General features: G+C 41.1%; 1 protein-coding gene across 2 annotated transcripts in view; it reads right to left on the minus strand.

Moving 5' to 3' along the window:
• Window positions 1-1,352: 1,352 nt before the first annotated feature.
• The window catches only part of FREM3 (FRAS1 related extracellular matrix 3), a 56,977-nt gene continuing 44,686 nt past the window's right edge, over window positions 1,353-13,643 (minus strand). The window contains exons 4-6 of one of the 2 annotated variants that reach the window (XR_003435001.1): window positions 5,665-5,799; window positions 2,220-2,542; window positions 1,353-1,516 (exon numbers count right to left, since the gene is read on the minus strand). Coding sequence is in view for 1 of the 2 variants with exons in the window: in XM_027117079.1 (XP_026972880.1) it covers window positions 2,301-2,542; window positions 5,665-5,799 (377 nt within the window). In the remaining variant the exon portion in view is untranslated. Of the gene's footprint in view, window positions 2,543-5,664; window positions 5,800-13,643 lie in introns of both variants that reach the window. The other variant, XM_027117079.1, reaches the window with a different exon arrangement.

A 13,643-nucleotide genomic window follows, 5' to 3' on the forward strand; every position in this document is an offset into this window, starting at 1 on the left:
TCCATGGCTTTTTTTTTTTTTAACAAGGCTGATAATGTGAATTTCTCCTGGGCACAGAAGTACTCAGTGGGAAGGTCAAATTGGTTGCTTCATTTGGAGACTAAGTCAGGGCATCAGTAGGACCTGTTGGGTGTATCTGAGAGTTATCCTGGCCAAGATGTAGTTTTCTCATTATTATTATTTTTTTAAACATTTATGAAGGATCCATATCTCTCTGACATGCTGGAGAAGGCCAGTAAGTGTTTGTTGAATTTAATTGAGTTTAAAAGACTTTTGATTGTGGTGGTTGGGAAAATTGGAAGATGAGGGAGGGTGACTTTCTGTTGGTAGATATTTACTCAGACAGGAATTAGAACTGAAAGGGATCTTAACAGAAATGGAGTGCAAACTTCTCATTTTACACAGGGAGAAGTGAGGTGAAGAGTTGTGAAGTAGTTTGGAGAAATCTCCTCTCTGGTTGGGGAAGCTGATGTTGTCTAGCAATGAAGCACAACCTGGGCTGATGGGAGAGAAGGACTTCTCTACCTATATATGCAGACCCCATGGTAGTCAAGAGCCTTCTTATCCTTGCCCAATATTTTGGGAGATGGCTTCTTCTTTTTTTTTTTTTTTGCATTTGTAGTTTTTTAAATTTATTTTTTATCAAATAATACAATATTGTGTTACTTTCTGGTGTACAGCAAAGTGATTCATTTATACATATATATATACACACATATATATTCTTTTTCAAATTCTTTTCCATTATGGTTTATTATAGCATATTGAATATAGTTCCCTGTGTTATACAGTAAGATCTTGTTGTTTATCCACCCTATATATAATAGTTTACATCTGCTAACCCCAAACTCCCAATCCATCCCTCCCCCACCCACCCTCCCCCTTGGTAGCCACAGGTCTGTTCTCTATGTCTATGAGTCTGTTTCTGTTTTGTAAATAAGTTCATTTGTGTCATATTTTAGATTCCACATATAAGTGATATCACACGGTATTTGTTTTTCTCTTTCTGACTTAACTTCACTTAGTATGATAATCTTTAGGTCCATTCATGTTGCTGCAAATGGCATTATTTCATTCTTTCGTATGGCTGAGTAGTATTCCATTGTGTATATGTACCACATCTTCTTTATCCATTCATTTGTTGATGGACATTTAGATTGTTTCCATGTCTTGGCTGTTGTGAATAGTGCTGCTATGAACATAGGGGTGCACGTATCTTTTTGAATTATAGTTTTGTCTGGATATATGCCCAGGAGTGGGATTGCTAGATCATATGATAATTCTATTTTTAGTTTTCTGAGGAACCTTCATACTGTTTTCCATAGTGGCTGCACCAATTTACATTCCCATCAACAGTGTAGGAGAGTCCCCTCTTCTCCACACCTCTCCAGCATTTGTTATTTGTAGACTTTTTGATGATGGCCATTCTGACCGGTGTGAGCTGGTACCAGGAGATGACTTCTTGAAATGGCTTCTGTCATGTGCCATGTTGGCTTGAGAATACGTTAAGTCATGTCTGTAATAGAAATTTAAAAAATGTTTTTACAAGAAATACCTAAAAGATAATGATGGGGCACAAAGATGTGGTTTTCAAAATAGTTTGGAAACTCTAATTTATGTAATATTAGCTGAGGCACAATAATGGTGATTTATATTGTCAGCTTAAAATGAGTAAAGAATTGGCAGTTTGAAGATTTTACAATTCTTTAAATTTTCTTTGTTCTCTCTTGTGATACTTGCATTTTTACACTTTATTGTTTATTATCTTCTTTTATAAAGGAGTTTGCAAAAGAAGGGAGAGTTGATGAAAGGATTTCCCTTCTAAGTAGCCCTGATAAAGACTTGTGGAGGAAAACTGAGCAACTGGCAAAAAAGGAGGTTTAGGCTTATCTGCAAATCTCAGTAAGGGCACTCAGCACTATAACCAGAAAAACTGACAGGGGATGAGGGTCTCTCTACAGTTGAAAAGTGCTTCCTGTCCAGCATGAATCAGCAAAGAAAGGTCGACCCTTTTGTTCTTAACTGTTGATTTAATTGAGGACAGTGGGTTTCACTGGCCTTGGTAACAAAGTAAAAGAAAATAGAAAAAAACAAAGAGCACGGTCTAACAATCCTTTGTCGGCTGGATCCTTTCTCTGTTTGTACATATTCATACAGTTACATAAACTAGATTTGCACATATCACCAGAATATATGTAACACCAATGTCAGTTCAATACCATTGATATCCTGGAGTTGCTAAGATCTGGAAACTGTGGTTAGGAGATGTGTTTTAGCCGTTTCCCCTCCCTTGAAGTCTTTCAATCAAAAGAACGACAAGCACTCTGTTTAGAGTCAGTGACGGTGTCATTGATGAAAATGGTGGTTTTACTGGGTTCTCCAATTGCTGTGTCCAGAGGCATCTGGAGAAGTAATTCAAACCTCTCTGAACCCTCTGAGATGGGCTGTCCCAGGTCATCAAGGATTGTCAATCGGAACATCTCAACACACACTCCTGGAGCGAAGACCAGTTTTGGGCTGATGCCAACATAGTCTAGCCCAGCTAGTGGGAAAGGAAAGCCAGGAGTGAGACTGCAGAATTCACTGCCAGAAGTTTTCCTTCAGAGAAAAAAAAAATTCAGAGACTGTCTGTAGCATTCTTCTATGTACACAGCACTTTCAGATGCATATTTTTTTGGCTTGATCCTGAGAAAGGGGAAATTTCCATGTTCTACCAAATGCCGCAATAGCCAGTGATCTGTCACCACATGCTCTCCATCACCTTCCAAGCACTTCCACAAAAATCCCACCTATAGACTGACGGCTCTCTGAAGGCAAATTCTATTTGTAATGAAAGCGTTTCCCTTTTCTATTTGGAACTGTTAAGATGATGATCATGACTTTTAGTTTGACTAGGTTTCACTCATTCACCTTTGCCAGACCTCTGGTTTAACCTTACAACATTCCGCTCAATTTACTCGGCCATGAAGGCTCTGCTATTTTCTGGGTTATTAATCATTTTGCAAGCTGGCTCACCTGATCGTATCGCTTCTTTGCTACTTATTTAAAAAATCATCCAATGTCATGACAAATTATAATCAAGAGAATAAAATAGGAAACCCTGAGTGATATAGATAACTATATAAATAAATGGAGGAATAGAATATTTACATTGTCTTAAAGTATCTCTCCATAAAAGTCTTCTTAATTGCAAAGGAAGAAAAGTAACTTTATAGTAAAGAAAACTGGCAGGTACCACTTTAACCAAGTGGTCAAAGTTAATACCACCAACAGTGGGGTAAATTGAAATTGTGTGCCATTGGGTAGAATGCAATGAGAATGCAGTACCACCTCTGTGATATTCCTGCTGGAGATGCATAGCCTGAATCTGATTATGAGGAAACATCATACAAGCCCAAACTGGGGGATATTTTACAAAATTGGTTTGTAATCTTTTTTTTTTTTAATTTTTAGTTTATATTGGAGCATAGTTTATTTACAATGTTGTGTTAGTTTCAGGTGTACAGCAAAGTGATTCAGTTGTACATATACATATATCTATTTTTTTTCAGATTCTTTTCCCATATTTGTTATTATAGAATACTGAGTTCCCTGTGCTATAGAGTAGGCCCTTGTTGGTTATCTATTTTATGTAGAGTAGTGTGTCTATGTTAATCCCAAACTCCTAATTTATCCCTTCCCCCTGGTTTGTAATCTTGAAAAATATCAAAGTCATGAAAGTCAAGGAAAGACAAGGAACTGTCCAGATGGAAGAAAACTGAACGACATGATGACTAAATACAATGTGTGACTCTGAACTGGATTGTTTTGCTATGATTTGGGGGACAACGGGTGGAACTTGAATGAGGTCTGAAGATGAGATTGTAGTAATGTATCAGTTAATTTCCTGATTTTATGCTTGTACTGTGAGTACAGAGGAGAATGTCTCTGTAGGAGTTGCATTCCAAGTTTTTGAAGAGATGGGTCCAGATTTACTGGCAATCTATGGTTCAGGAAAAAAAGTGTTTTTACTGGACTTGTCACTTTTCTATAAGTTTGAGATTGTATAAAAAATTTTAAAGCCATTAAATAATTACATTAAGAAAAAACCAAAATGAGATTACGGTGAAAAGTACCAAGTCAGGAAAGTAAGGGAAAGGGGATTTGGGATCTTATGCACTTTGGTTCAGATCTTAATTCCACTGCTTACTTGTACAAACTATTTCATCTGTTTGAGTCTCAATTTCTTTAACTGCAAAATGGGGATAATTATTGCTACTTTACAAAGGTAGTTGTGAAGATTAGAGATAATACAGCAAAGATGCTAGCACAGAGTCTGGCATATAATAATGATAATATAAATACATATGCATAATTATTATTGTTAATTAACCAACCTGAGCTGATGTCAGGTATTTACTAGATTCTGGAGATTATCAAGTCTAAACTGCTATCTCTGCATATCTCCCATGAATCACCACCTCAAGCATGGATTAGTCCATCCCTACCTGAGAGCTAGCCGATGGGTCATTCATTATTTGTATGCAAGGAGATTTATCTAAATGAATTTTAATTTCTTTTCCCAACCATAAACAAAAAAGCCCAAGGAGCCAACTGGTCTATTCACTTTTGGTTTCACAAATACATATAGAGTGAGAAATAGCTCTGTCTGAAAATTACAAGAAAGAAAGGAAAGCAAGAAAAATAAAAAAAGAGCAAAACAACAACAAAAGAACTTTAAGGATCATCACTGGTGTCCTGTACAGTATGATGTGATATATTCCCTGAAGTGTTATAACACGTTAATTCTCCCAAGAGCAAGCTCTGGGCTGTAAAGCTGTCTTTAGTTTCCTTAACTGTTTCTGGGGTACATGCTGAAACTGGGTTCACATTTTCATAGATACATTTTCTCTTTTTGTCTTGTCCGTTCACGTAGGTTTTAGACTGCTGAGTTTTATTTGCAGGATTTGTGCTTTCACTTAGTTTTTATCTTTACATATTCTCATGCGTCTTGGCTGTGGATGATGCTAATCCTTAACTCTGCTGCCTGTCCACATCCCAGGAGACTAAAAGGTCCCTGTTAGCAAATGAAAAAATGTGGGTATCAACGTAGATGGAAATTTCCCTTTCCTTTCCTGAATCCTACTGTGCTTTTAATGTTTTTTTTTTTTTTTTCTGGTAAAGCAGCTGACAGGCTCACCAGAGGAAGCGGTGTTCAGAAACATTTAGCTCCACTGCCAACGTCAAGAAAGGCAAAAGGGAGTGGGACATGAGGACATGCTGCTTGAAGCCAAGGAAAATGTCCAAGAATCAGAAGTGAGACCCTCCTACCCTCCTAGGAGCTAACAGGTGCCTGGATTCTCCCAGGAGTTGGGACCTGCTCAGCCATCACAGGTATGCCTTGATCTGAAATAGTGTTTATGAGCAGCTTATGGTATCTACAAATGTTCTCAACTTTGGAAAATTAATTTGGTCCCAGGCAAGTGGTTAATGAACAAATCATAAAGGTTGCTGAATGAATATTCTATTTATTTTATAAACAGCAGAAGTCATTCTATGTGCCCAGGTAGGAGAAACTTTAAATCAGAGCCCATCCACAAAGACTAAGGCATGCTACGCTGACAGACTAGACCTTGCCCTATACGCATGTCATGATAATGATACATTTTAAAATGGCCCGCTCACCTTCTGCTGGTGCCGGCCCTGTCTTCCTGGAGCGCACGGTGACAGAGGACGCTCGGGAAAGGTCAGTGCCTGTTCTCCAGACACAAACCTCCATGGAGCCAGCACTTTCATCAACACCAAAGTGCAGGGCAGGCTCTAGGGAGACATAAAAGGACAAACTAAGACTGTTTCAGCCTCCCAGGCCTCTTCTCCTCTGGCCCCGTGGGAGCCTGGGTGTTTGTCACAATCATCAGACAAGACAGTTCCCACAGGCTCGACAAAAAACAAGCAAAACACACATAAAAAAACACATCAAGGAGTCACATGCCATGGCTTTGATTCCAGGAAGTGCAGTGAGATAACATCAGTTAGAATTGTATTCATTTTTCTGCTTTAAGAGATAGCTGTGGCACAAAGAAACTTCCCAATTGGGAAAAACTGGCCAACTAGCTTGTAACCCAGGTAAAGTCAGCTATTGTTTGGGAAAAGATGGTGAGGAATTCAGGAGGCTTTTTCTCAGGAGAGACGTGCCCTTCATGTTGAGGGGCAGTCCAGCCAGGGGTCTGAATTTGGGGGCTGCGGCTGTGCCTTTTACCATAACATTTGCTTATTACAAAGATAGATAGAAATTCTGGGGATCCTGTTAGCTGAGATGCCAGAAATGCTACCCCCAGAGGCAGAAAAGGGCCCCCCCTAGAAAGAGAAGGCTTAAGGCAGCTGGGGCGGGCATCAGACTCTGAGGGTACGTGGAAGAGAACAGCACATCTGATGGGAGGAAAAGTTTGACAATGAGGAAGTCAAGATTCGGCCAAGCAGACGAACCCATCCATCTCCAGTTCCCCCAGTTCTGAAAAGCAGCCTATGAACTTAGCTGACTCTTCAAAGCTTACACAAGGTTTAGCTGTTACACTAGATAGACTGTCATGAAAAAGGTTTGGAAATGAATGTTCTTCTTTGGACTGTGAAATCCAGAGGCAAACAAATGTAAACACCAGGCAGCAGCTTCACCACGGAGGCATGACTCCTGAGACAGTAAATGGAAAATCAACATTACAGAGATGATACCTTGGGAAACACAATGCAACGCAGAAGCATATTGGAATGAAGTTTATTAGATTTTGGAAGGTGGAAATCCAATGTAATAAGTACTATTTGCTCAGGATGTATTTTAGTAGATCTCTTCGTGCTGTGGAGAGTTTTACCAAAACTTTGACCATGGTGTATAAGAGCTCCCATAATCTGACTTGAGTCCATTCTTTCTGGAGTCATAATGTACGACACCTGACCCTGTGCCCTGTGTTCCAGTTACACTAGCTCTCCATGAGCCAGCACGGCACGTGGTCATGGCCTCCATCTTCGCTGGTGATGTTCTCTGAGCTGAAACTCCCTTCCCAACATGTGAATTTCACACAGTTCTTCTGTAAGACTTTGATTGAGTTACCTGCTTTGGGAGGCCATATATGCCCTTAAGAGGTTAGTTGTTCCTTACCCCGTGCTCCCCTGACAGTTTGCATTGCTCTATAACTGCAGTGATGGGTCACACTTGCTAGTTGCTGTCTTCAGGTGCACTGCAGGTAGGAGCCTGCACTCAGAGAAGGGTGGGGTGATCATCCTCTCATTTGACCCAGAAGTTTCACTCCATCTCCCCACTGTTGCTAATAGATGTTTCAGATACCTCCAAGCCTGGGACAAGAAAGAGGGAAGAGAGGCAAGGGGAGCAGGAAAGGTCTTTCTTGATGGGTTTTATCACGGTGATCACATTCTCGGATCTTAGAAGATGGAAGAAAGCAGATTCTGTTTCTCATGGGCACTTTTGTGTGTTCTTTGGAGAGTTCTTGTTCCCATAGTTGGGTATTTCTCATCTGCAGTTCCCTTGATGAGGATGACCACATCCCTATCCTGGCTGGTCACTTAATTCTTCCTCAACCATCAGCATTCGGCAGTGCTCGTGCTGGGGATTGTACATCCCTCTAGATGGCGCTTTTGGACAAGACCAAAGATGGTTCCATTCTGGCTCTCTATTGAGTGCATGGCTCACATCTGGTCCATGGCAACCCTCCTGCATCCTTTGCCTTGATAAACCCTAGGAATACTGCCTAATCTTAATGCACTCCCCCTTTTTCGCTCATCCATCAAAGCAGCCAATCAGCTTATCTCCTACACTGAGACTTTCCAGGTAGAGCCAGACCCCAGTTCTCTGTATCCGCCACAGTGTAGGTGACACACATTACACTCCCCAAATGGTCTTGTGATTCAGCACCTCTTTGAAAAGCTAAAATATTAAAGCCACCATTCTTATACACTGTTCTGTGTTTTTATCAGAGCTCTAGAAGCATCTCAAGATCAGGGACCACATTCCACATGTCTTTATGTCTTTATACCCTTAGAAGCACATCGGCTGGTATATTATAAGTACTCAAGAATTTGTCGAGTGGATAATTTTAACTCACTTCTGATATACTTTGAACTTATTACAAAAGTTTTTTTTTTTTTTTTTTAAGTTGGGACCAAGTGATCTTTTTTAGCACAGAAATTATTCTGTGTGGTATTGCGGAAGGGAGAGAGGTAAGAAAGATAAAAAAAAATTTTTGAGTTATATTACTGTTCAGAGAAAAAATGTAAGAATCAAGCCTCTCTGAGTACAGTAAGATACACGATGTAAGAGGAGCACAAGTGTCACTTAGAAGAAATATCATGAAACTCTTCTGAGATGCTCTGTAGATTGAACATCAGGAAATTTGTTGAAATAGAGAAAAGAGCATTATCTCCAAGTCGTCTCCACCCTAGCTCTGTCTAAAAAAACTGAGGTGCTGGCAATAATTCTTAAGGGCGGGCAATTATGAGAGTATGATGTTTTGACCACATCCTACTTATGTTAAATGGATGCCATAGGTGTGTTTTTATCTCCTGTAAGAGAGAACGTTCTTTAAATGGAAATAAGAAAGAGAAATATGACAAGGTAAAGCTTTCAAAAGAGATATGACCATCCTTTAAAAATGAGTTCAACGTCCAGATTCAGAGAAATTTCGTGCCAAGATCCAAAGAGGACTTGCAGCTGAAGTGACAGAAATACTGTCGGTAAACTTTGACAAACTACCCGAAACAGGATAGATGCCAAAAGATGGAAGACTGGAAAATGTTTTTTCAGTTACCTCAGAAGAGAGAATAGATTCTAGAAACAAGCTGGTAGGTCTGATCACTAGAAAAAGTCTGGGACAGCTTATTGAAACAGTTTCTGAATTTTTGGATAAGAAAGAGGTTATGCTTATGAGTTAATATCAGTTCTTTAACATCTAGTTTCATGAAATCAAATTTAATTTTTTTTTTTTTTAGTTAAACAGACATCTATTGGACATCCTCTATGTGTTCTAAATGTGCTAGTTACTGGGGATGTAAAGAGATGTGCGTTCTCGTGGTTGAGGTTATTTCTGGTGTGATAGGGCAGCCACACCGATGCCAATCAGCTAAACCCTGAGTGCTTTGACAAAAGAAGGAACCAACCTCAAGGCTCTGAGGGAGGAGTCTTGGGAGAAATAATGCTGTACTAGAGTCAAAGAATGAATGACAACTGATCCATCAGAAAGGGGGGAAGAATGTTCCCAATGGAGTGGCTAATATGAAAAAAGGCACAGGGGCATGACACAGCCTAGCGTTTGTGTTTCTTAGAAACGTGTAAGGTGAGAAGAGATGAATGAGGGAATAAGTTTAGAGAGGAAGGTAGAAGCCAGATCCTGCAGAGACTTGGATCCATTCAAAGTAGATGGGACTTCACTTTCTAGACTCTCCGCAGAATGTGGGGACCAATTTTAAGCAATGGAAACGTGGTTGGTTTTTTGTTTTCTGTACATCTGTCCAACTTCGGTGTGGGCCACAGATTGAAGGAAGAGTTAGGGCTACTGATCAGGAAGCTCTTGCAATTATCCATGTGAGACAGAGGATGGTCTGCACTATGCACTGGTACTAGGGATGGAGTGGAAGAGATGGATGTAATAAGTGTCCTGAGCAGCATCCAGTGATTGGATGCAGGTGGCTTCTAGGATGCCCTGCACTCGCAGCTTCAGGCGAGTGGGGCTGGGTTAGTATGATCACGTCTATAGCACAACCAACCACTTCAGCTCAAGTTCGCTCAGCATAGAACCAAGGAAAGATAAAGCAGCCAAAAGAATTTCAAAAATGGGCTGCCTGTTTTCAGCCATGTTAAGAGAAAGAATATTTTCACTATGGACCTTGAGGGTCTAGGACCCTCAGCAATTAGTTTTGGCCAAGCTAGTGGTGGTTCTATTGGCTTGATGGCGTTGCTAGGATCCCATTCCCATACTCATTGGCCCTTTAAGGAGAGGGTATCAAGCAGAAGATGCTGGTTTTTCCTAAGCTTAGCAAAGTGCTCGATCCTCAATAAATGTTACAGAATCTGAATGCAAGCTCCCTGGATCCAATAACTATGAACAGTGACTTTCTCAGAACAGTATGCAGCAACTAAGTTTGTTTACACTGAACAAAGACTCTTCCATCACTATTTCTGTACATGATTTTTTTTCTCATTGAAAAGCCTTCACGAGTTTGAGAATAATTAAGGATCAAGTCAGATGTAATAGAAGGCAGGGAAAAGAGCTTATTTGACTTTGGGTCCTATACTAAGCGCACGGTACGACACTATGAATGTTTCTTGAGTTGCTTGTTAAAAATCTACTAAAGCCATTTCAAACAATATTGGAAGTAAACAATTGGGTCGTACATTGAATTCTGTGTTAATTTTCTTCCTTTATCTGCTGTATTTTTTTCTTTCTTTTTCTATTTGGCATTGGAAATGTCTGCAACTTCTGAATGTAGGAAGATTTAAAACAACTAAGGTTTTAAAGTAAAAAGTAAGTGGTGGTATGGCAGGGCTCAAGGAGGAAATATGTCCTCAAGAAATAGATCTTAAGACATATTTATTTTTGTACATTCCTGCATTTAGCTCTTCCTACAGGTTAGTCCGATTTAGCTCATCTTACTTATTTTGTTGTTCACATAATGACTTTGTAGTTCATATAATACTGTGGCACTAACAATTCATTTCAGGTGTTCCTGGCTTTAGGTTTTTTTTTTTTTAATTTGTTTTATCCAAGTATAGTTGATTTACAATGTGTTAATTTCTGCTGTACAGCAAAGTCATACACATATATACTTTTTCATATTCTTTTCCACTATGGTTTATCACAGGATATTGTATATAGTTCCCCATGCTCTACAGTAGGACCCTGTTGTTTATCCATCCTATATATAATAGTTTGCATCTGCTAGTCCCAAACTCCCAAGCCATCCTTCCACCACCACTGCCCCTGCAACCCCTCCACTGCTTGGCAACCACAAGTCTGTTCTGTTTTTTTTTTTTAATTAATTTTTGTTGGAGTATAGTTGATTTACACTCTTGTGTTAGCCTCGTTTTTTTAAAAATTTCATTTATTTATTTATTTTTGGCTGTGCTGGGTCTTCTTTTCTGTGCGTGGGCTTTCTCTAGTTGCGGCGAGCGGGGGCTACTCTTCATCGCGGTGCGCGGGCCTCTCACTGTCACGGCCTCTCTTGTCACGGAGCACAAGCTCCAGACGTGCAGGCTCAGCAGTTGTGGCTCACGGGCCCAGTCGCTCCGCGGCATGTGGGATCCTCCCAGACCAGGGCTCAAACCCGTGTCCCCTGCATTGGCAGGCAGACTCTCAACCACTGCGCCACCAGGGAAACCCATAGCCTCGTTTTACGGATTGGGAAACTGAGCCCCAACAGCTCCACTTGCCCGAGGTTACGTGGGAAGGTAGCAGTATCCCAGATTCAGAGGCCAAGTCTTCAAGCCCCCAGTCCTGGCTTTTCTCACTCTATCATTTCACCTCCCCATTCTCTTCTTTTTCTCTTCTCCCGTTTCTTTCCTTGTGCACCTTGACCAGTAATTAGGTCCAGCAGAGAGTGAGCACGGATGTTGTGCTGGCATCACTCTTCAGCCACAGGAGAAGGTATGACAGTGAAGATAAAAGGAAGTGAAAGCTATAGGTATACCGATTTCAACTTTTTCATGTTAATTCCTCATCACCCTAGAAAACTGAGAACTGGTTATGAACGGAAAGAGCTACTATGAAGCAGAGTATGTAGAACAATGTAAAAGAAGTCCATAACTTTGCTTCTTTCTCTCTCATTCTGCCCGGCAAACAACTTCTGGGCCTCGAGAACTTGGTTCAGGCAAACTTGTCCCAACCTCTCAGTAAGAGATAGGTGCTCTAGCTATAATGCTAATCAGAACCCTGATATTGATTTTATTTTTTTTGCGGTACACGGGCCTCTCACTGTTGTGGCCTCTCCCGTTGCGGAGCACAGGCTCCGGACGCGCAGGCTCAGCGGCCATGGCTCACGGGCCCAGCCGCTCCGCGGCATGTGGGATCTTCCCGGACCGGGGCACGAACCCGCATCCCCTGCGTCGGCAGGCGGACTCTCAACCACTGTGCCGCCAGGGAAGCCCTCCAGCATTTATTAGTTGTAGACTTTTTGAAGATAGTCATTGTGACCGGAGTGAGATGATACCTCATTGCAGTTTTGATTTGCATTTCTCTAATTATTAGTGATGCTGAGCATTTTTTCATATGCCTGTTGGCCATCTGTATGTCTTCTTTGGAGAAGTGTTTTTTTAGATCTTCTGCCTGTTTTTTGATTGGGTTGTTTGTTTGTTTGATATTGAGCTGTCATACACATTATTTTAAGAAAAAAATAGTTATCTTAATTCTAAGGGGTCAGTTTTTGAAAAGAAATTACACAATGAAGAATGCATAGACTTCAGAGTCTACACTTATTCTTAGTCCTTGAGACATGCGAAAATATATTTAGGAACTGAACTTAGTCCTTGGCAATTTTTTTTTTTTTCCCAAGGCTTTGATGGCTAGCCTCTTTTCCCCCCTTTATTTATTTGGCTGCGTTGGGTCTTAGTTGCGGCACACGGGATCTTCATTTGAGGCATGGGGGATCTTTTTGTTGTTGTTATTGCAGTGCATGGGCTTCTCTCTAGTTGTTGCGTGCGGGTTTTCTCTCTCTAGTTGAGGCGCACGCGCACTCAGTAGTTGTGGCCCGTGTGCTTAGTTGCCCTGCGGCATGTGGGATCTTAGTTCCCTGACCAGGGATCGAAACTGGGTCCCCTGCACTGGAAGGCAGATTCTTTACCACTGGACCACGAGGGAAGTCCCAGCAACTTCTTTTTCTTAGTGGAGCAAAACTGGCCTATCGTACCATTCTGAGATCAGGGTGGGATATCAACAAACAAACCCATTTAGGAGACCAAACTAACAAAAACCAAACCAACTTTTAATCTCATTCATATTTTCCTTTGTTCTAGAACAATATAATACATAAATTTGCCATCCCCAACTAAAGAACATATACACTCTTCAACCTCTGCTCCATCTGGTTTATCGCTTGACATAGCTCAGTTTCATGGAAGCTCTGTGCTGTATCTATAAATTCACACCAATTTGGGGTCTGTAACAGCAGCCCAGTCTAATCCTGTCTAGATCTGAACACAGCAACCCATAGCCACTCAAATCCTGACAGAGGCGTGTTTGAGAGATGAAGTGGTCAAACTAATCTGAGACTCGCAATAAAATAGTCTGATCCCGTCCCTGTCTTTATCAACATTTTCTCTTGAAAGTGCCTCTTGTGGAAAGGACAACTGAGGCCTAAAAAAGTAATACTGGGCTTGATGCTTATCGAGTCTGGGGGTGGGAGGGGGTGGTTCTGAGAGGTGAGGAGCCCCCTATTCTTTTCTGGCTCTGAGTTTCAGCTGGGAGTAGAGCCAAACTCCCCGCCAGGTGGGGCTAGGAAGAGAGATCTGGATGCTTACACGTGGGAGCCCCATGGTACCCTGGTACCATCTGTAGACTCATGTACTTTCTGTGAGGGAGGCCTTTTTTGGGCTGCTAAGATGAGTGTCCTTGTGGGGCGGTCCTGGTTGGGCGATCAGACACTTAACCTACCTCCTCTCCTCAGCT

Source organism: Aethalodelphis obliquidens, unplaced genomic scaffold (assembly GCF_003676395.1).
Source record: "Aethalodelphis obliquidens isolate GAN/ISIS:26980383/991018 unplaced genomic scaffold, ASM367639v1 scaffold17, whole genome shotgun sequence".
In the NCBI taxonomy this organism is placed as follows: domain Eukaryota; kingdom Metazoa; phylum Chordata; class Mammalia; order Artiodactyla; family Delphinidae; genus Aethalodelphis; species Aethalodelphis obliquidens.